Source organism: Phocoena sinus, chromosome 16 (genome assembly GCF_008692025.1).
Source record: "Phocoena sinus isolate mPhoSin1 chromosome 16, mPhoSin1.pri, whole genome shotgun sequence".
Classification (NCBI taxonomy): domain Eukaryota; kingdom Metazoa; phylum Chordata; class Mammalia; order Artiodactyla; family Phocoenidae; genus Phocoena; species Phocoena sinus.
The window spans coordinates 73892127-73915960 of record NC_045778.1 but is presented as its reverse complement, the minus strand read 5'-3'; the positions used below and the strand labels follow the sequence as shown (position 1 = coordinate 73915960).

The following is a 23834-nucleotide window of genomic DNA, read 5'->3' as shown; positions in this document are numbered from 1 at the left end:
TATAGATTTTATTTACTTTTAAGGGGTTTTTTTTGGTACTCTAAAAGTAATATGTGTTTGGTGAAATAATTTTTTCAATATTACATCTTGGGTCCTCTCTGCCTCTTATCTCTAAGTATATTTGAAATAGAGAATATGCCTTTTCTAAGGAATAATATCTGACTTTTAAATCTCATCTCAGAGCTACCTCGTAATGAGTATTTCACTAAATTCCTATTTAATGGGCTAATTCTGATAGCTTTTAATGAGAGAGACAGTGGGATTACCATGAGCACTGTCTTTGAAAAAATTTAATAAAATAACTTGTTTATTTAAAGGGAGTTAATTTTTTTTCATTTTTCCTTTAACATCTTTATTGGAGTATAATTGCTTTACAATATTATGTTAGCTTCTGCTGTATAAAAAAGTGAATCAGCTATATGCATACGTATATCCCCATATCTCTTCCCTCTTGAGCCTCCCTCCTACCCTCCTTATCCCACCCCTCTAGGTGGTGGCAAAGCACCAAGCTGATCGCCCTGTGCTATGCAGCTGCTTCCCACTAGCTACCCACTTTACATTTGGTAGTGTATATATGTCAATGTTACACTCTCACTTCGTCCCAGCTTACCCTTCCCCCTCCCCGTGTCCTCAAGTCCGTTCTCTACGTCTGTGTCTTTATTCCTGTCATGCACCTAGGTTCATCAGAAACTTTTTTTTGTTTTTTTTAGATTCCATATATATATGTTAGCATACGGTATTTGTTTGTTTTTCTCTTTCTGACTTACTTCACTCTGTATGACAGACTCTAGGTCCATCCACCTCACTACAGATAACTCAATTTCGTTTCTTTTTATGGCTGAGTAATATTCCATTGTATATATGTGCCACATCTTCTTTATCCATTCATCTGTCGATGAACACTTAGGTTGCTTCCATGTCCTGGCTATTGTAAATAGAGCTGCAATGAACATTGTGGTACATGACTCTTTTTGAATTATGGTTTTCTCAGGGTATATGCCCAGTAGTAGGATTGCTGGGTCATATGGTAGTTCTATTTTTAGTTTCCTAAGGACCCTCCCTACTGTTCTCCATAGTGGCTGTATCAATTTACATTCCCAGCAACAGTGCAAGAGGGTTCTCTTTTCTCCACAGCCTCTCCAGCATTTATTGTTTGTAAATTTTTTGATGATGGCCATTCTAGCTGGTGTGAGATGATACCTCATTGTAGTTTTGATTTGCATTTTTCTAATGATTAGTGATGTTGAGCATCATCTAATGTGTTTGCTGGCCATCTGTATATCTTCTTTGGAGAAATGTTTGTTCAGGCCTTCTGCCCATTTTTGGATTGGGTTGTTCGTTTTTTTCATATTGAGCTGCATGAGCTGCTTGTGTATATTTTGGAGATTAATCCTTTGCCCATTGCTTTGTTTGCAGATATTTGCTTCCATTCTGAGGGTTGTCTTTTCATCTTGTTTATGGTTTCCTTCACTGTGCAAAAGCTTTTAAGTTTCATTAGGTCCCAATTGTTTATTTTTGTTTTTATTTCCATTTCTCTAGAAGGTGGGTCAAGAAAGATCTTGCTGTGATTTATGTCTGTGTTCTGCCCATGTTTTCCTCTAAGAGTTTTATAGTGTTTGGCCTTACATTTAGGTCTTTAATTCATTTTGAGTTTATTTTTATGTATGGTGTTAGGAAGTGTTCTAATTCCATTCTTTTACATGTAGCTGTCCAGTTTTCCCAGCACCACTTATTGAAGAGGCAATCTTTCCTCCATTGTATACTTTTGCCTCCTTTATCAAAGATAAGGTGACTGTATGCGCATGGGTTTATCTCTGGGCTTTCTATCCTGTTCCATTGAACTATATTTCTGTTTTTGTGCCAGTACCATACTGTCTTGATTACTTTAGCTTTTTTTTCTTAATTTTATTTATTTTATTTATTTTATTTCTGGCTGTGTTGGGTCTTCGCTGCTGTGCGCAAGCTTTCTCTAGTTGCAGCTAGCAGGGGCTGCTCTTCGTTGTGGTGCATGGGGTTCTTATTGTGGTGGCTTCTCTTGTTGTGGATCACAGGCTCTAGGCATGCGGGCTTCAGTAGTTGTGTCTCAGGAGCTCTAGAGCGCAGGCTCAGTAGTTGTGGCACACGGGCTTAGTTGCTCCGTGGCATGTGGGATCTTCCCGGACCATGGTCCGAACCATATCCCCTGCATTGGCAGGCGGGTTCTTAACCCCTGCACCACCAGGGAAACCCTTGATTACTGTAGCTTTGTAGTATAGTCTGAAATCCTGGAGCCTGATTTCTCCAGCTCCGTTTTTCTCAAGATTGCTTTGGCTATTTGGGGTCTTTTGTGTTTCCATACAAATTGTGCGATTTTTTGTTCTAAGTTCTGTGAAAAATGCCATTGGTAGTTTGATAGGGATTGCATTGAAAGTGTAGATTGCTTTGGGTAGTATAGTCATTTTCACAGTGTTGATTCTTCCAATCCAAGAACATGGTATATGTCTCCATCTGTTTGTATCATCTTTAATTTCTTTCATCAGTGTCTTATAGTTTTCTGCATACAGGTCTTTTGTCGCCTTAGATAGGTTTATTCCTAGGTATTTTATTCTTTTTGTTGCAGTGGTAAATGAGATTGTTTCCTTAATTTCTCTTTTGGATTTTTCATCATTAGTGTATAAGAATGCAAGAGATTTCTGTGTATTAATTTTATGTAATTTTCCTGCTACTCTACCTGATTTATTGATTAGCTCTAGTATTTTTCTGGTAACATCTTTAGGATTCTCTGTGTATAGTATCATGTTATCTGCAAACAGTGACAGCTTTACTTCTTCTTTTCCTATTTGGATTTATTTTATTTCTTTTTCTTCTCTGATTGCTGTGGCTAAAACTTTCAAAACTGTTGAATAATAGTGGTGAGAGTGGGCGACCTTGTCTTGTTCCTGATGGTTTCAGTTTTTCACCATTGAGAACGATGTTGCCTGTGGGTTTCTCATATATGGCCTTTATTATGTTGAGGTAGGTTCCCTCTATGCCCACTTTCTGGAGAGTTTTTATCATAAATGGGTGTTGAATTTTGTCAAAAGCCTTTTCTGCATCTATTGAGATTATCATATGGTTTTTTAACCTTCAGTTTGTTAATATGGTATATCATATTGATTGATTTGCATATATTGAAGAATCCTTGCATTCCTGGGATAAACCCCACTTGATCATGGTGTATGATCCTCTTAATGTGCTGTTGGATTCTGTTTGCTAGTATTTTGTTGAGTATTTTTGCATCTATGTTCATCAGAGATATTGGCCTGTAGTTTTCTTTTTCTGTGACATCTTTGTCTGGTTTTGGTATCAGGGTGATGGTGGCCTCATAGAATGAGTTTGGGAGTGTTCCTCCCATTGCTATGTTTTGGAAGAGTTTGAGAAGGATAGGTGTTAGCTTTTCTCTAAATGTTTGATAGAATTCGCCTGTGAAGACATCTGGTCCTGGGCTTTTGTTTGGAAGATTTTTTTTTTTTTTTTTTTTTTTTTGCAGTACGTGGGCCTCTCACTGTTGTGGCCTCTTCCGTTGCGGAGCACAGGCTTCGGACGTGCAGGCTCAGCAGCCATGGCTCACGGGTCTAGCCGCTCCGGGGCATGTGGGATCTTCCTGGACTGGGGCACGAACCCATGTCCCCTGCATCGGCAGGTGTTCTCTCAACCACTGCGCTACCAGGGAAGCCCTGTTGGAAGATTTTTAATCACAGTCTCAATTTCAGTTCTTGTGATTAGTCTGTTTATATTTTCTATTTCTTCTGCTTCAGTCTCAGAAGGTTGTGCTTTTCTAAGAATGTGTCCGTTTCTTCCAGGTTGTCCATTTTATTGGCATATAGTTGCTTGTAGTAATCTCTCATGATCCTTTATATTTCTGCAGTGTCAGTTGTTACTTCTCCTTTTTCATTTCTAATTCTGTTGATTTGAGTCTTCTCCCTTTTTTTCTTGATGAGTCTGGCTAATGGTTTATCAATTTTATCTTCTCAAAGAACCAGCTTTTAGTTTTATTGATCATTGCTATTGTTTCCTTCATTTCTTTTTCATTTATTTCTGAACTGATCTTTATGATTTCTTTCGTTCTGCTAACTTTGGGATTTTTTTGTTCTTCTTTCTCTAATTGTTTTAGATGTAAGATTAGGTTGTTTACTTGAGATTTTTCTTGTTTCTTGAGTTAGGATTGTATTGCTATAAACTTCCCTCGTAGAACTGCTTTTGCTGCATCCCATAGCTTTTGGGTTGTTGTGTTTTCATTGTCATTTGTTTCTAGGTAGTTTTTGATTTCCTCAGTTATCTCTTGGTTTTTTAGTAGCATATTATTTAGCCTCCATGTGTTTGTATTTTTTACAGTTTTTTTTCCTGTAATATCTAGTCTCATAGCATTGTGGTCAGAAAAGATACTTAATACGATTTCAATTTTCTTAAATTTACCAAGGCTTGATTTGTGAGCCAAAATATGGTCTGTCCTGGAGAATGTTCCATGAGCACTTGAGAAGAAAGTGTATTCTGTTGTTTTTGGATGGAATGTCCTATAAATATTAAGTCCATCTGGTTTAATGTGTCATTTAAAGCTTGTATTTCCTTAATTTATTTTCATTTTGGATGATCTGTCCCTTGGTGAAAGTGGGGTGTTAAAGTCCCCCTACTATTTTTGTGTTACTGTCGATTTCCCCTTTTATGGCTGTTAGCATTTGTCTTATGTATTGAGGTGCTCCTATGTTGGGTGCATATATATTTATAATTGTTATATCATCTTGGATTGATCCCTTGATCATTATATAGTGTCCTTCTTTGTCTCTTGTAATAGTCTTTGTTTTAAAGTCTATTTTGTCTGATATGAGGATTGCTACTCCAGCTTTCTTTTGATTTCCATTTGCATGGAATATCTTTTTCCATCCCCTCACTTTCATTCTGTATGTGTCCCTAGGTCTGAAGTGGGTCTGTTGTAGACAGCATATGTACAGGTCTTGTTTTTGTATCCATTCAGCCAGTCTGTTTCTTTTGGTTGGAGCATTTAATCCATTTACATTTAAGGTAATTATTGATATTTATGGTCCTATTACCATTTTCTTAATTGTTTTGGGTGTTTTTTAAACATCTTTATTGGAATATAATGGCTTTACAAAGGTGTGTTAGTTTCTGCTTTATAACAAAGTGAATCAGCTATGCATACATCCCCATATCTCTTCCCTCTTGCGTCTCCCTCCCTCCCTCCCACCCTCCCTATCCCACCCCTCTAGGTGGTCACAAAGCACCAAGCTGATCTCCCCTGTGCTATGTGGCTGCTTCCCATTAGCTATCTGTTTGATATTTGGTAGTGTATATATGTCCATGCCACTCTCTCACTTTGTCCCATCTCACCCTTCTCCCTCCCCACGTCCTCAAGTCCATTTTCTAGTAGGTCTGTGTTTTTATTCCCGTCCTGCCCCTAGGTTCTTCATGACCATTTTGGGTTTTGTTTTTTTTTTTTTTTAGATTCCATATATATGTGTTAGCATACAGTGTTTGTTTTTCTCTTTCTGACTTACTTCACTCTGTAGGACAGACTCTAGGTCCATCCACCTCACTACAAATAACTCAATTTCGTTTCTTTTTATGGCTGAGTAATATTCCATTGTATGTATGTGCCACATCTTCTTTATACATTCATCTGTCAATTGACATTTAGGTTGCTTCCACATCCTGGCTATTGTAAATAGTGCTGCAGTGAACATTGTGGTCCATGACTCTTTTTGAATTATGGTTTTCTCAGGGTATATGCCCAGTAGTGGGATTGCTGAGTTGTATGGTAGTTCTATTTTTAGTTTTTTAAGGAACCTCCATACTGTTCTCCATAGTGGCTGTATCAATTTACATTCCCACCAACAGTGCAAGGAGAGTTCTCTTTTCTCCACACCCTCTCCAGCATTTATTGTTTGTAGATTTTTTGATGATGGCCATTCTGATGGATGTGAGGTGATAACCTCATTGTAGTTTTGATTTGCATATCTCTAATGATTAGTGACGTTGAGCATCCTTTCACGTGTTTGTTGGTAATCTGTGTGTCTTCTTTGGAGAAATGTCTATTTAGGTCTTCTGCCCATTTTTGGATTGGGTTGTTTGTTTTTTTGATATTGAGCTGTATGAGCTGCTTATAAATTTTGGAGATGAATCGTTTGTCAGTTGCTTCTTTTGCAAATATTTTCTCCCATTCTGAGGGTTGTCTTTTCATCTTGTTTATGGTTTCCTTTGCTGTGCAAAAGCTTTTTAAGTTTCATTAGGTCCCATTTGTTTATTTTTGGTTTTATTTCCATTTTTCTAGGAGGTGGGTCAAAAAGGATCTTGCTGTGATTTATGTCATAGAGTGTTCTGCCTATGGTTTCCTCTAAGAGTTTGATAGTGTCTGGCCTTATATTTAGGTCTTTAATCCATTTTGAGTTTATTTTTGTGTATGGTGTTAGGGAGTGTTCTAATTTCATTCTTCTTTTTTTTTTTTGCGGTACGCGGGCCTCTCACTGTTGTGGCCTCTCCCGTTGCGGAGCACAGGCTCCAGACACGCAGGCTCAGCAGCCATGGCTCACGGGCCTAGCCACTCCACAGCATGTGGGATCTTCCCGGACCGGGGCACGAACCTGTGTCCTCTGCATCAGCAGGCAGACTCTCAACCACTGTGCCACCAGGGAAGGCCCTAATTTCTTTCTTTTACGTGTAGCTGTCCAGTTCTCCCAGCACCACTTATTGATGAGGTTGTCTTTTCTCCATTGTATTTTCTTGCCTCCTTTATCAAAAATAAGGTGACAGTATGCGTTTATCTATCTCTGGGCTTTCTATCCTGTTCCTTGGGTTTGTTTTTGCATGTCTTTTCCTTCTCTTGTGTTTCCTACCTGGAGAGGTTCCTTTAGCATTTGTTGTAAAGCTGCTTTGGTGGTGCTGAATTCTCTTAATGTTTGCTTATCTGTAAACATTTTAATTTCTCCATTGAATCTGAATGAGATCCTTGCTGGGTTGAGTAATCTTGGTTGTAGGGTTTTCCCTTTAATCACTTTAAATATGTCCTGTCACTCCTTTCTGGTTTGCAGAGTTTCTGCTGAAAAATCAGCTGTTAACCTTATGGGGATTCCCTTGTATGTTATTTGTTGCTTTTCCTTTGCTGATTTTAATATTTTTTCTTTGTATTTAATTTTTGATAGTTTCATTAATATGTGTCTTGGTGTGTCTCTTTGGGTTTGTCCTGTTTGGTACTCTCTGTGCTTCCTGGACTTGATTGACTATTTCCTTTCCCATGTTATGGAGGTTTTCGACTGTAATCTCTTCAAATATTTTTTCAGCCCCTTTCTTTTTCTCTTCTTCTGGGACCCCTATAATTCGAATGTTGGTGCGTTTAATGTTGTCCCAGAGGTCTCTGAGATTGTCCTCAATTCTTTTTTTTTTTTTTTTTTTTTTTTGCGGTACACGGGCCTCTCACTGCTGTGGCTCCTCCCGTTGCGGAGCACAGGCTCCGGACGCGCGGGCCAAGTGGCCATGGCTCACGGGCCCAGCCGCCCCGTGGCATGTGGGATCCTCCCGGACCGGGGCACGAACCTGTGTCCCCTGCATTCTGTGTCCCCTGCATTGGCAGGTGGACTCTCAACCACTGCGCCACCAGGGAAGCCCTTGTCCTCAATTCTTTTCATTCTTTTTTCTTTATTCTGCTCCCTGGCAGTTATTTCCACCATTTTATCTTCCAGCTCACTTATTTGTTCTTCTGCCTCAGTTATTGTGCTATTGATTCCTTCTAGAGTATTTTTAATTTCAGTAATTATGTTGTTCATCACTGTTTGTTTGCTCTTCATTTCTTCTAGATCCTTGTTAAATGTTTCTTGTATTTTCTCCATTCTGTTTCCGAGATTTTGGATAATCTTTACTATCATAGCTCTGAATTCTTTTTCAGGTAGGTTGCCTATTTCGTCTTCATTTATTTGGTCTTTAGGTTTTTACCTTGCTCCTTCGTCTGTAACATAGTTTTTTGTTGTTTCTTTCTTTTCTTTTTCTCTTTTTGATGGGTGGTGCTGTATTCTTGTCTTATTAGTTGTTTGGCCTGAGACATCCAGCACTGGAGTTTGCAGACAGTTGGATAGAGCTGGTGTTGGTGCTGAAATGAGGACCTCCGGGAGGCCTCACTCTGATTAATATTCAAAGGGATTTAATTTTTTAACCTAGGGTACTGTATATTTGGATTTGAAGGAAGGTACTGTATTGATTATTGCATTTGAAATGATTTTATGTCTGTTTTCTTTTCAAAAATGATAGTTTGGATTTAGTAGTTGCTTGTTAATTAACTCTTAATATGAAAGTATATACTGTGATTTTATAAATAACATGGAAATATGGTTGCTAATTTTTAAAGTTTTTGTAATAAATTTTTTAAAATAAAACAAAATTTTGTATACATCACAGCCTCAGCAAGAAGTTGATTTAAACTCTCCACGAACTACCACTTTGGAAAGACAGACTTTCTATTGTGTTCCAGTGCCTGGAGAATCCACGTGGGTAAAAGAAATATCCTTTATCTGAACCTTCTTATGTGTTGAATGGTTACTGATTGTTTTCTTAATTGAAGAGAGCACAATTCACATTTTGATGTTTTTTTTAAACTTAGTCTTTTTACCTCAGTGAAGGTAGCTGGAAAAGAAAATTATTCTTCATTTATAGAGCTTGGCTTTATTTTTATAAAATGTGTTTCCTTTGTCCTAAACAAGAAAATCTATAAAACAACCTTCAGTATTCATCACTGAGAAATGATAAAATTATGGTGCATTCTGCTAGTGAAAAACTGTTTAAAAGATTGAGGTGGATTTGAAGGGACTGAAAAAGAGAATTGCACAATCATTAAGTAAAAAAACTGGTTTTAAATTGGAACTCATTCTAATTTTATTAAGGGAAAACAATATGTTTGTTCTTTTGAGAGATTGTGGAGACATCTCATTCTCATTTTTATTTTTTTTAGTTACTAATTTCTTTAGGCATTGTTCACATACTGAAATGCACAGATTTTAAAGGTATACTTAAGTGGTTTGGATAAATGCATACACCTGTAATTTGCACACCCATCGAAGTAAAGAATTTTGTGCCTTTTTCCCATCACCACCTCCTTCCCACGACTGCTCTGATTTTTTCACTATAGCTTAATTTTACCTATTGTTGAATGTCACACAAATGGAATCATATAACATATAGTCTTCTGTGTCTGATATCTTTTATTCAGCATAATGCATTTGAGATTCATCCATGTGTATCCATAGTTCATTCCTTTTTATTGCTGATGGTATTTGTTTATATAATATCCAATTGATGAACATTTGGGTTGTTTCCAGTTTGAGGCCAGGCATTTTTTTGGTGAGATTTTAACTTACTAAATCAGTTTTTTAACAGATACTTTGTGTCGGTTGTGATGAAGTTGTGTATCTCTCAAGGAATGTTTCACAATCATTGAATCACAGTTCTTGAATTTATTGACATAAAACTTTCATAGTATTTCCTTATTTTCCTTTTAATGTCTAAGGCATATCTAACAATGATCTTCTTTCATTTCCAAAATGTTAATTTATTTTTCTCTTTTATCCTTGATTAGTATTGCTAGGGGTTTGTCAGAGAATCAACTTTTTACTTTAATTTTTTGTTTTCTATTTCATTGATGTTTGCTCTTATTTCCTTCATTTTTAGTAATGGTTTTAATTTATTTTTAAACCTTAAGGTTAGTGTGCAGATCATTTCATATCTTCCTTTTCTAATATTAGCATTTAAGGCCATAAAATTCTAATCACTGCTTTAGTTGGATCCCACAAATTTTGACTTGCTTTTACTCTCATTCAGTTCAAAATATTTTCTAATTTCCTTTGTGATTTCTTCTTTGATCCTTGAGCCTCACTACAATATACTTCTGTTGATCTTTTAAACAGTTGTCTCCTACATAAATTTAGAAATAAGGGGGAAAAATTACGTCTTGTATGTTGCATAAATATTGATCATTTCTAGCTCTTTTTGTCTTTGTTTTTGTCTGGAATCATTTCACTGAGCCCTTTTTTTTAAGTACTGATCCGTTGGTAATAAATTTTCTCAGCTTTTTTTCAACTGAAAATATCTTTATTTCACCCTTTGGGTGTGTGTGTGTGTGTGTGTGTGTGTGTGTGTGTGTGTGTGTGTGTCGTGGTGCTGCATTGTGCAGCATGCCGGATCTTAGTTCCCTGATCAGGGATCTATGTGCCCCTTGCATTGGGAGCATGGAGGCTTAACCACTGGACTGCTAGGGAGGTCCCTCACCTTTATTTTTGAAGGATATTTTCGGAGGTTGTAGAACCCTTTTTTTTCTCCCAGTGGTTATAGAATGCTTCATTGACAGGTATCTCCCATCTTCAACACTTTAATGATATTGTTCCATTGTCTTCTGGCCTCCATTGATTTTTAATAAAAGGATAGCTATCATTTTTATCATTGTCATGTGTATGTAATGGGTCTTTAGTTTTCCTCTGGCTGCTTCTAATATTCTCTGTGGTTTTCAGCAGCTTGACTATGATGTGCCCATGTCTGGGTTTTTTGTGTTTATCTTGCTTGGGTTTTATTGAGCTTTTAGATCTGTGGGTTGATATTTTCAGAAGATTTCAGCCATTATTTCTTCAAATATTTTTCTGTCCCAGTCTCATCTTTTTCTCATTTTCTGGGGCTCAAATCACATGATTGTAGACTAATTATTATTGTTCTCAGGTGATTGAGGGTTTTTTTTTTCCATTTTATGTTTTAGTTCTAGATTTTTTCATTTGGTTCTTTTTCTTTGTTTCCATTTTTCTGATGATAGTCCTCATCTTTTCTTTTAAAATTGTAAATTTTGGAATTGCTTTTTAATGCCCTTGTCTGCTAATTCCAATATCCAGGTTGTCTCTGGGTTGTTGTTTTTTTTTTTTCTGTTGATACTGTTTTTAATCCTGCTTATGGGCCATACTTTCCTGCTTCTTCACATAATTAATCATGTGTTATGATTAGTTATGCTGATATACAACACTGTTGAAAGTTTTGTCTTCAAGAGTGTTGAATTTTGTTCTGGCAGGCAGGTAATTTAAGTGGATCACTTTGATCTTGCCAAGGCTTGGTTTTGGGATTTGTTAAGGTAGGTATGAGTGGCACTTACAATGTAGGATGTAGTCCTTACTTGCGAGATGTGCTATTTCCGGGTCTCACCTAAATGCTCGTGATTCTCGGTAGGGTGCAGTTCTAGTATTGTGTAACTTCCAGAAGCTCTGCTAAGCTCCCAACCAAGCAGCAGCTGTTCTCTCCTAGGGCTCTATTTGAAGCTCTTTGCTTTCTAACTGTTCTGCAAATTCCAGTTGCTTCAGTAGCTCTGAGCTATGTGCTCTGTTTTCTCTACCAGCAAGAGCAGAACCTCCACTTCCCTTTGCTGCAATTTGGAAAATGCCCCTGAGAGAGCTGGGGAGAATGTGGAGTTTACCTGTGGTGTTTCTTCTCATTCAAGGATCATAACCTTATGTTCTTTGTTGTCCAGAGACTGAAAACAGTTGCTTCATGCCTTTTGTTCAGATTTACAGGTTTTTTGTTTTTTTAATTGAAGTATAGTTGATTTACAGTATTGTGTTAGTTTCAGGTATACATCAAAGTGATTCAGTTATACACATATATATATATATGTATTCTTTTTTAAAGTTTGTTTTCCATTACAGTTTATTTCAAGACACTGAATATATTTCCCTGTGCTAAGCAGTAAATTCTTGTTGTTTATCTATTTTATATGTGGTAGTGTGCATCTGTCAGTCCCATACTCCCAATTTATCCCTCCCCCGCCCAGCCTCTACCCTTCGCCTTTGGTAACCACGAGTTTGTTTTCTATGTCTGTGAGTCTGTTTCTATTTTATAAATAAGTTCATTTGTACTATTTCTTTATATCTCACATATAAATGATATCATAATATTTGTCTTTCTCTGTCCAACTTACTTCACTTAATATGATAATCTCTGGGTCCATCCATGTTGCTGCAGATGGCATTATTTCATTCTTTTTTATGGCTGAATAATATCCGTGTGTGTGTGTGTGTGTGTGTGTGTGTGTATACACGCCACATCTTTATCCATTCATCTGTTGATGGACATTTATGTTGCTTCCATGTCTTGGCTATTGTGACTAGTGCTGCTTTGAACATTGGGATGCATGTACCTTTTCAAATTAGAGCTTTTGTCTTTTCTGTATATATGCCCAGGAGTGAGATTGCTGGATCATAATGGTAACTCTATTTTTAGTTTTTTAAGGAGGCTCCATTCTGTTTTCCATAGGGGCTGCACCAATTTACTTTCCCACCAACAGTGTAGGAGGGTTCCCTTTTCTCCACACTCCAGCATTTATTATTTGTAGACTTTTTTAGTGTATGTGCTGCCGAAGCAAGCACTATTTGTAGACTTTTTGATGATGGCCATTCTCACCAGTGTGAAGTGATTATACGTCATTGTAGTTTTGATTTGCATTTCTCTAATAAATAGCAGTGTTGAGCATCTTTCATGTGCCTGTTGGCCTTCTATATTCCGTCTTTGGAGAAGTGTTTGTTTAGATCTTCTGCCCATTTTTTGATTGGGTTGTTTGTTTTTTTCTTATTGAGTTATATGAGCTGTTTGTATATTTTGGAAATTAAGCCCTTGTAGGTCTCATCTTTTGCAAATATTTTCTCCCAGTCTATAGGTTGTCTTTTCATTTTATTTATGGTTCCTTTTCTGTGTGAAAGCTTATAAGTTTGATTAGGTCCCATTTGTTTATTTTTGCTTTTATTTCTATTGCCTTGGAAGATCAGTTTTACAGTTCTTTACAGCAAGGTAGGGGGCATAAGTTTGAGCTGTTAATTCTTATGACCCAAACTGGAAGTTCAGCCTTCTTTTATTGAAAAGAAATTTTTGTTATTCTGGGTTGTTTTAAAAATTGAGGTGTGGTTGATTTACAATAATGTTTTAATTTCAGGTGTACAACATAATGATTCAAAGTTTTGATAGATTATACTCCATATTTATTATAAAATGTTGGCTGTATTCCCTGTGTTATACAACAGGGGTCCCCAGCCCCTGGGCCGTGGCCTGTTAGGAACTGGGCTGCACAGCAGGAGGTGAGCGGCGGCGAGTGAGGGAAGCTTCATTTTGCCGCTCCCCACCGCTCTCATTACCACCTGAACCATCCCCCCCATGCACACACACCCGTCCGGGAAAAATTGTCTTCCATGAAGCTGGTCCCTGGTGCTAAAAAGGTTGGGGACTGCTGCTATACAATATATCCTTATAGCTTATTTATTGTATACATCAACCTTCTTTTAAAAATACATTTTTATTTTAACCAAACTGCCAAAGTAATAGTCTTTTTTTTTTTTACATCTTTATTGGAGTATAATTGCTTTACAGTGGTGTGTTAGTTTCTGCTTTATAACAAAGTGAATCAGTTATACATATACATATGTTCCCATATCTCTTCCCTCCAAAGTAATAGTCTTTTATTAGTCACCTAGGTAGGGTAACTTACGATATTCCCCAGTTCATGAAAGTCTTTCCTTAACCTTTCATTTAACGTCTATGTTAATACAAACCAAGCTCGAGTCAGCCCTTCAACGTCCTACACTCCCAGTCGTCACAAGAGGAGTTATGAAGATGATGAAGATATGGACCTACAGCCGAATAAACAGAAAGAGCAGCACGCTGGTACCAGGCAAGCAGGTAGTGTGTGCCATTGGGCTTTCAGTAGACTTCTGGTCTCTTGCAGTAGATTCATATTCAGAGTTAATTGTTGTATAATGTAGGTCTAGATTTAGGAGCTGGCAGTGATTTGACAACTTTGCTTTGAGGTTTATCACAATTATAGACAGTTTTGAGAGTTTGAACAGTTACTCTTTGGTCAGACTGTGCTTCATAATTGAGCAGTTAGGCATCACTTAGTGAGAAGTGGCTACTCTACTGTCAGTTGTTAAGGGTCTCAATTTGGGTAGCTGGAAAAGGTCTTTTATCTTTCTTCATATTTTATTTATCTCAGCTTTTAAGTAATATGAAGTACTCAACCCTAAAAGTGACTTATTTATATCTGAAACATCCTTTCTTATTTTCTTTTTGGAATAGTGATGCTTTTAATTAGTAAGACTGAAAACATTGGAGGAAAAATGTGAAATTGTGGTATACTGGATTACTTACTCCTAAACTTTAAAATTAATTAAAACGCAATTCTGATTAAAACAAGGAGACCAAAAGTTGAAATTTTCTAAGAGAATGAGAGAATTTCAAAATTGGTATATATCATTATTGATTTCTCCAGTCACAGTTATTATGAACACTGAATTCCTTCATATGGCAGGTAGATAAGTTTGTCTTTATTTCTCCTTTTGTGTCCAGTCATTTCTCTTTAGCATCTTTAATCCAAAGACAAGTTAAAAGGCAGAGGAGGTAAAAACAAATTAGTCTAGTTAATTTGAATGTGAAGGATGGGTTGAGAGGGCAAATATAACACTCAGTGGTAAACAAAGATTTACTACTGGATTTCATTTAATCATATATTATTCTATTTTATAAGTTCATATTACCGTATTTCTTTAATGCTAAGGCATATTTTAATGTTTTTAAAATTGGAATGTTTTACAGTAAATGTATACAAATGTGATAGTATTCTTTTTCTCCACTCACCCCCCAAATGTTTATTAAAATTAACGGTGTATCATAACAATAAATAACATATTAGAATCCAAGACACATGGTAATTCTCTTATCATTTAAGCTATTGATGCTTCTTTCTATTTCTTGCCCCTTTTGTTTGAATATCATACTTTTCAGGGCTTTTGAATACATTTGAGTGCATTATTTATGTAAAGTTTACCTTGTTTGTTGGTTTCTAAGCAATCTTTCAGGCTGTATATATATTTTAAGCTGTTTTGGAGATAAGTGTAGATTCACATGCAGTTGTAAAACATAAGACAGATCCTGTATATACTTGATCCAGTTTCATCTGGGTCAACATCTTGCATAATTAATAGTAGAATATCATAACCAGGAAATGGATATTGATATAGTCCATAGACCTTATTCAGAATTCACATTTTTACATGCAGTTATTTTTGTGCATGTGTATGTATTTAATTCTGTGCAGTTTCATCACATGTGTAGACTCATGTGACCACTACCACAGTCAGGATACAGAACAGTTCATTACCCGGATCTCTCATGTTGACCTTTTATAATCATACCCACCTCTCCTGCCTCTCTACCTCTTCCTGGCAACCACTAATTTGTTCTTCATCCCTATAATTTTGTCATTTTAAGAATGTTACATAAATGGAATCATGTAGTATATAGACTTTGTAGATTGGCTTTTTTCATTCAGCAAAATTCCCTTGAGATCCATTCAAGTTGTTGCTTATATCAATAGTTTATTCCTATTTATTGCTGAGCAATATTGTGTGGTATGGGAAGCTATATTTTAATTCTAACTAGTTATCAGCCCTAAACTGTGACTACTTTAGGGGTAGAGGCTATCTTTATTTTTTTATTTTTATAAAATTAATTAATTTATTTTAGTTTTTGCTGTGTTGGGTCTTTGTTTCTGTGTGAGGGCTTTCTCTAGTTGCGGCAAGTGGGGGTCACTCTTCATCGCGGTGCACAGGCCTCTCACTGTTGCGGCCTCTCTTGTTGCGGAGCACAGGCTCCAAATGCACAGGCTCAGTAGTTGTTGGTCACGGGCCCAGTTGCTCCGCGGCATGTGGGATCCTCCCAGACCAGGGCTCGAACCCATGTCCCCTGCATTGGCAGGCAGACTCTCAACCACTGCGCCACCAGGGAAGCCCGAGGCTATCTTTTTTTTTTTTTTTTTCCTTATGAGGGCCTCTCACTGTTGTGGCCTCTCCCGTTGCGGAGCACAGGCTCCGGACGCGCAGGCTCAGCAGCCATGGCTCACCGGCATAGCCGGTCTGTGGCATGTGGGATCTTCCCGGACTGGGGCACGAACCTGTGTCCCCTGGATTAGCAGGTGGACTCTCAACCACTGTGCCACCAGGGAAGCCCCCGAGGCTATCTGTAAATGATCTTTTGTATCCCCAGCAACTAGTCTGATTCCTGGTACATAGTGGACATTAATAGACGTTTGGTAAATGAATTTATTGCTATATGGTTTTATTCTACTTAATAAGTAGAAAGAAGTATGTTCTACAAAGGTGTTTTTGTTTTCAGTAGACCTGTGTACTCCTTGGGTCAAAGATGTCAAGTAACGATGTTAAATATTAACTTTAAAGTTACTTACATGAGATTTGATGGGGGGGGCAATTTGTTGCCATTTTATTGCAGGTGGAAAGTGATTACACTTTCAGATCTTCATAATAATCTTTGTTCTCTTGATTGGTCAAAGGGCTTCTAGTATGTGTTATTTCCTTAAAAACTGTAACAACTTGAAGTTTGTAAGCTCAGAAGCATCATTTCTATCAAATTCAAAAGGCTGTTTAGGAATGTTCTTTATCTCCAGGAAGCCTTAGCAATGATGATGTGCAATGCTGTCCCTTTGAATTTAGGGAGTGTTGGTGGTCTTCAGTGGTGTGGAGAACCAAAACGTTTAGAAACTGAAGCTTCTTCTGGACAACAGCTGAACTCGCTAAACCTCTCTTCTCCTTTTGATCTGAATTTTCCACTTCCAGGAGAGAAGGGTCCTGCATGCCTCGTGAAGGTAATAAAATCTTTCATAGACCTGATGCTGACAAAGATGTGTTAAGTGTCTCAGAAATTAAAACAGAAATCTCTTAGCATTTGTATTAGCAAGCTTTCTCTTGCTGCTGTAACAAATCACCACAAACTTAGTGGCTTAAAACAACAAAATTTATCATTTTGCAGGCTTTAGGCCAGAAGTCCAACATGGATCTCACTGGGGTTAAAATTCACGTGACAGCAGGACTGGTTCCTCTCTGGAAGCTGTAGGGGGGGAGTCTGTTTTTTTGCCTTTTCCAGCTTTTGGAGGCTGCCATTATTCCTTGGCTTGTGGCCCCTTCCTCCATCTTCCAAGTCAGCAGTAATGCAGCCCTCTGACCATTTCTTCATAGTCACATCTCCCTCTGACCTTAGGTAGGAGAGATTCTCCAATTTTCAGGACATGTATGATTAAATTGAGCCCACCCATGCAATCCAGAATAATCTCCCCATCTTAGGGTCCTTAATTTATACAAGTTCCTTTTACATGTAAGGTAACAACATACTCAAGGATTCCAGTGATTAAGAAGTGGATATTGGTCGGAGTGGTGGGGGGACATTATTTTGTCTACCACGGCATTGTTTACAAAAAATGGATATTTCAGATAGAAGTGGAACAACTTTTAAATTAATATCTATTTCCTTTCTATATCATTTCTAACTTACTAATATGTGCTTTATTTTTTAATATTTATTTATTGGCCGCATCGGGTCTTAGTTGTGCGGGATCTTTGTCGCGGTGCGCTGGCCTCTCTCTAGTTGAGACGCGCAGGCTATGTAGTTGCAGCGCGGGCGTAGTTGCCCCACCACATGTGGGATCTTAGTTCCCACACCAGGGATCGAACCTGGGTACCCTGCATTGGAAGGCGGGTTCTTAACCACTGGACCACCAGGGAAGTCCCTATCTGCTTTATTTTCATCATTCTTCCTTTTCTTATCAAAAGCCATTTCTCACTTAGATTTAAAATAAGGTAGAAGGAAAAACATCTGTTAATAGTTTGTTCCCCTATTCTGCTTATTCTGATTTTTTAATCATGAGAGGTGAACAAGTGATACAAGTTTCAGAAATGATCATTGAGAATTTCTGTTCTTAGTTGTTGTGGTTTTAATTTAAATGGCACTTCAGTTATGTAGCACAGGAGCAAAAATTAGCACGTTTTTCCTTCCGTGCTTCTCTTAGGTCTCACCAGTAGGAGGCTTTGACAGTTTCTAATATCCATCATGATAGGCAGCTTTGAAAGTTTGGCTCTTTACTGTGAGAAACCTCATGGCCATTCTAAGTTTGTGTTAATCCTCCTAACACTGCATAGCTTGTGAATAAGTCCAAAGTTAATAATCGTGGGGTTTTCCCTTCTCTTGATGTAGTTAATAGATTTTGAGATAATGCATGTTTCTAGTTTTAGTTGACCATCATCCTTGGGGGAAAGCCTTTTCTCTGAATGTAGTGGGGAAACAGACATTGGTCAGGAGTCAGGAGGGCTCATGTTTTAGTTGTTAACGTATTTGCTCGTTGCAGAATGACTTCAGGTAAGTGCTTTACCTCTCTTGATCTCAATTTATCAAATAAAGGAGTTGCTTTGAGGTTCATTTTCTGATTTAAAATGCTAAGATATTATTATTACTTTAAGACTAATATCGTATGCTTTTTTGGTGTTATTTAGTCCTAACAATGTGATTTTGTGTGGCCTCTTGTTAGGTCTATGAAGACTGGGATTGTTTTAAAGTAAATGATGTTCTTGAGTTATATGGCATACTATCTGTGGATCCTGTGCTAAGTATACTGAATAATGATGAAAGGTGAGTCTATTTTGACATAATTACCCTCCAACTTTTCTGAAAGTTTGAAATTATAAAGAACTCTACTGTAAGATTTCTCTCCTATTTATTCATTCAAGTAATTTTTGTTTATGTTAGTGTGGATGTTAATCTGTTATTTATTTTGAGGCTCAAATTTCCCCATATTTGGCTACTGGGAGCCACTTTAAGCAGGCTCTGGGTTCTTTTTTTTTAAATTATTATTATTTAAGACCTTAAAACTGGTGCTTGCAGTTTGTTGACTTTTTTGAAAAAAATCAAGCAGTAAACTTTTATTGCAAATTAAAAATGAGGTTCTTAAAAAATCTCAACTTGACCAGATATGAAACAATTTAAAAACTTTTAAAGGTGTATTGAGAAAAAACAGGCTTTTTCTTTTTTTTTTAAACACGTTTGTCATTACCAAAAAGAGATGTCTTTAGGTAAAAATAATAAAAACCCCTTGCTGCTTAGATAATGCACATAGTTCTAGTTATGTGGTCAACAGGCAAAAAGCAAGCACTTAAGGTCTTCAGCTCCAGTCTTTTGTTCATTTCTTATTGCTGGAATTTCATATTTGTTTCTTCTTGTTGGATGACTAAACCGGGTGATGGTAGAGATAGTAAGCCGTCATTTTCTCAGCCCTGCCCTGCTCAGCCTCGGGAGCGGATGAATTCTCAGCTGGTGGACTGGCTGCTTTTGTCTCTTTGCCATCTTGTGGTTCAGGGTTTTCTGGGCGTCTGCGTTGGTAATTGAAGTTGCCGCGGTACCGATGTCGAGGTGGCTGCTGACGTTGGGTCTCATCTCCTTGATTTCCCTATCTTCTTCATTGCCGTCCTCTCTGGGCATCTTTGGGGAGGAAGGCATATTCTGTCTCACTCCTCTACCTTGTTCTCCTGCACCCTGGTTGTCAGCACCCTCCATCACTTCTCTCTGCACAGGAGGGTTGGAGTGCTGTGGTCGACACCCACTGGGTCTCTGCATGCAGTAAGGTGGGCACCTTCGCCTGCGGTAGGGCCGACGCTGTTGGGCCTGGCACTCTCCGATCCCTCATTCTTTTCCCCACTCTCACTGTTCTGGTAATTCTGCGGGTGATTGCGTGGAGGACCCCTACGACGTGGATAGTGTCTATGATGGTTACGGTCTGCTGCATGTTTACTGCCTTGCGCTGGAACTCCACCAGGGCCTGTAACATTTGCTGCCTGCGCACCCCCCTTTTCTCCTTCAGCAACATCGAACTCCACAGTCTCTCCATCTGCTACACCGCGAAGGTACTACCTGGGGTTCTTCTTTATGGCAGTCTGGTGTACGAATACATGTTTCTTGGTGTCACTCCTGTTGATGAAACCATATCTGTTTCTTACATTGAACCATTTTACTGTTCCCAGAACCTTCGCTGTAATGATCTTTTTGTCCCCACCAGCAGGCGCCGCTGATGTGAGGCTGCCGGGGCCACCGCTGCCTGCGCCACTGCCAGTCCTGCCCATGCCCGTCGTGCTGGGCTTGGCGGCGGCAGCAGTGAGGGCGGGGGGTTGGGTGGCGGGTGGCTGCTGGGTCTCGGCCTCGCTGCTCATGGTTGCGGTGATGGTGAGTGGGGACGGTGGCAGTTGGGCTGCTCGGGGCTCTCCGGGGTCGGCTCCTGCTACCGATCGAACTGTGGGTTCTTTTTTTTTTTCGCGGTACACGGGCCTCTCACTGTTGTGGCCTCTCCCGTTGCGGAGCGCAGGCTCAGCGGCCATGGCTCACGGGCCCAGCCGCTCTGCGGCATGTGGGATCTTCCCGGACCGGGGCACGAACCCGTGTCCCCTGCATCGGCAGGCGGACTCTCAACCACTGCGCCACCAGTGGGTTCTTTTTGACGTGACCTTATCTTACCATTTTTGAACATATATTTTCTGATGCATTAAGCTGTTTCAGCCTCATCTTGTACTTCCCATGCTTCAGCCTCAGTTTCAGCCCTTTTTCCAAGGAGCACCTGTTTCTTTTACTGAGGAATTTTGTTTAAAAAATCAAGATTTGAGTACTGGTGTGCTCATTGGTCCTGAGCTGGCATTGCTTCTATGACATTTCAGCAGAGCTAGGAAATAAATATATACATACTCACACACGCACACATTTATATACACACATCTATATATATTTTTATATTATTTACTATATCAGAAACCATGAGCTCACGCTGTCTTCCTGTTTCCAGTTCAGTTCAGCTCCACAACTCGGTGTCATTCTAGTCTTCCTCCTTTCCGTATTTGTAATTCCCTTTTCTAACAGAAAGAAACTTGACTCCTAGTATCCTCAATATATTCCTTTGCTCAGTTCTATGATATAGTAGGGTCCCCCTCACTTTGGTTTTGCTTTCCATGGTTTCAGTTACCTACAGTCAACCGCTGTCTGAAAATATTAACTGGGAAATTCCAGAAATAAACAATAAGTTTTAAACTGCATACCTTTCTTAGTAGTGTGATGAAATTTTGAGTTGTCCCACTCCGTCCTGCCCAGGACGTGAATCATCCCTTTGTCCAGGGTATGCCATCCGTTAGTCACTTAGTAGCCATCTCAGTTATCAGATCGACTTTCCAGGTATCACAGTGCCTGTAGTCAAGTAACCCTTATTTTACTTAATAATGGCCCCAAAGCATAAGAGTAGTGATCTGGCAATTTGGGTATGCCAAAGAAAAGCTGTAAAATGCCTTTTTTAAAGTGAAAAGGTAAAATTTTTTGACTTATACGGAAAGAAAAAAAAAATCGTATACTGAGGTTGTTAAGATCTACAGTAAGAACAGTAGAAGATTCTGTGAAATTGTTGAGATGGAAAAAGAAATTAGTGCTAGTTTTGCTTTTGCATCTCAACCTGCAAAAGTTACAGTCACGGTATGTGATAAGTGCTTAGTTAAGATGGAGAAGGCATTAAATTTGTACAATAAGATATTTTGAGAGAGAAACCACATTCACGTAACTTTTATTACAGTATATCATTGTAATTGTTCATTTTTATTATTAGTTATCATGGTTAATCTCTTACGGTGCCTAATTTGTAAATTAAACTTTATCATAGGAATGTATATATAGGAAAAGACATATGTGGGGCTCAGTACTATCCAGTTTCAGGCATCCACTAGGGGTTTTGAAATGTATTCCCTGCTGATAAGAGGAGACTGCTATGCAGAGAAGGTAATTTCAGAATTGATAACCCATACCACTGCAAAAAACAAACCTAGTAACTTGAGTTCATTATTTGTTTCCAATTTTTATTTTAGAATGAGAGGGTATATATAGTCAGCTGTGTTCCAGAGTTACCTGGGTGACTTCCTCCCACTTAGTGCTCTGCTAGTTGTTATTCATTATACATAGTTAGGTTCATTTGTTTCCATTGTGTTTCACTGCAGTTTTCCCTCTGTCCTTATTGGTTTCTGTACTTAAAGATAAGTATAGAAAACATGGAAATTGTTGCCAAAATCAAAACTGTATAAAAAGAATGTAGGAATGTCATTCCCCACTACCCTCATCTCTTCTACCCTGCTCCCACCCATGCTCTGTAGGGCAGGAGAGTGAGGCTTCATCTGCTGCTCCCCTTGCTCGCGTTGCCACCTGGACCATCCCCCCAACCCCTGCACCCCCCACTCCCCAGCCCATCCGTGGGAAAATTGTCTTCCGTGAAACTGGTCCCTGGTGCCAAAAAGGCTGAGGACTGCTGCTGTAGGGAACCAGCCTCAGTTCTGCTTTTATCCTTCCTGTATCTCTTTTTTGCAAAAACAGATGCATATATATTTTTTTCCTCATTTAGCCTTATATAAAAGGGGGCATGGTATATGTGCTCTTTTACATATTTTTTCCCCTCACTTAATATATTCTGAAAATCCAGATCATCCTCATTCTTTCTTATTTTGTTTTGAGGTTGGCGAAAGAAAGGAATTATATTCTGCCCCTGCAGTAGAGTTTTTGTTAAATATTGGACATTCATCTTGGTTTTCCATAGGAAGAACTTATTTTTTCACACTTAAAAAATGATGCAAAACAGACATTTTAAACAACTTTAAATAAACAGTTCCATAATAATGGCATACAAAATTGCTTGTCTTGGCTGTTTCTGGTTATGGTGAATTTTCTGCTTGAGTTACTTCATTTATGGAGGCATTTTAGTACACAGACTGAGCCAGATGGCCTGGGTTGGGATCCTGGTTTGGCCACTTACTGGCTTTGTGACCTTACACTTAACTACTACAGTGGCTTGGTTTCCTCATTATACATGAGGGTGGTTGTGAGGTTTTAATGAATTTGTGTGTGCAAAGTGAAGAACATTGCCCGGCACATGGTACACACTATATAAAGGTTGTTGGTATCATTCTTGTATTTAAGGAGGATGGTGGTATGAATTGATTACTCTCTAGAGTCAGTCTGTAAAGTCTAAAAACATCTTAGTCTTTTGTTTCAATCATCTCACAATAAATCTATCATCTGCTAATTTATTTAGCAAACCTGAAAAACTCACACTTCCTTTTCACTGCTTGTCTATTCATTATTCAAGAGAGGTATCATGTAAGAATAAAATTTAGGAAAAAAAAATTAGCAAGAGAGATGAATGGATTCTTCACGCTGAATAGTAGACACCTGATGGCTTTTAAGGAAGAGACCCCCATTTTTGAGACACATGATGAAGTATTTGATGTCCCATCTAGTAGCTTAAGAAAGGGTGTCTGCATTCTGAAGTAACTTGATGAGTGATATGCTGTATCCCATTTGTTGCAGTTACAACACACCCAGTAAAAATGTTATTGATCTTGAAGAATAGAATAAATACGTTATATCATAATATGACCAAAGTAGCCTGAAATCTGTGATGTAAGTGTTCACAAGGAAGAGGAGCATTTTCTGCTCTTTAAGGGGACCTGCAGGTGAAACTGTTCTTGGCTTGAGTTCTCATTGATTTTCAGAGATGTGTGTTATTTTTACATCTGTACAGCTGCCGCCTTTGTGAACTGAAGCTCTGTCATCTCTCCGCAGGGATGCCTCTTCGCTGCTAGATCCAATGGAATGCACAGACACGGCCGAAGAACAGAGAGTGCACAGTCCTCCTGCCTCCTTAGTGCCAAGAATCCATGTGGTTTTAGCCCAGAAGTTGCAGCACATCAACCCTTTACTGCCTGCTTGCCTTAACAAGGAGGAGAGCAAAACCTGTAAGTGTAAGTGCTAAAGCCTCGTGGCCCAGAGACTTACCCAGCACGTGAAAGCTGCGTGGTGGAGCTGTCAGTCAGATTCTTGGTCTTCAGAATAAATTTCTCCAGCGGTCACCATTTCTTTGCCCCATTTTCATTTATGTTAATTCTCTTCATTAAAAT

The 23834-nt window shown here is 38.5% G+C and overlaps 1 protein-coding gene and 1 pseudogene across 2 annotated transcripts in view; one reads left to right on the top strand and one right to left on the bottom strand.

The window, feature by feature from the left end:
• MCMBP (minichromosome maintenance complex binding protein) overlaps positions 1–23834 on the top strand; it is a 68909-nt gene that overhangs the window by 24063 nt on the left and 21012 nt on the right. The window contains exons 5-9 of one of the 2 annotated variants that reach the window (XM_032607507.1): positions 8419–8520; positions 13566–13710; positions 16536–16687; positions 18401–18501; positions 23500–23672. In XM_032607507.1, coding sequence (XP_032463398.1) covers positions 8419–8520; positions 13566–13710; positions 16536–16687; positions 18401–18501; positions 23500–23672 — 673 coding nt within the window. Of the gene's footprint in view, positions 1–8418; positions 8521–13565; positions 13711–16535; positions 16688–18400; positions 18502–23499; positions 23679–23834 lie in introns of both variants that reach the window. The other variant, XM_032607506.1, reaches the window with a different exon arrangement.
• On the bottom strand, positions 18960–20151 carry LOC116741265 (annotated as a pseudogene).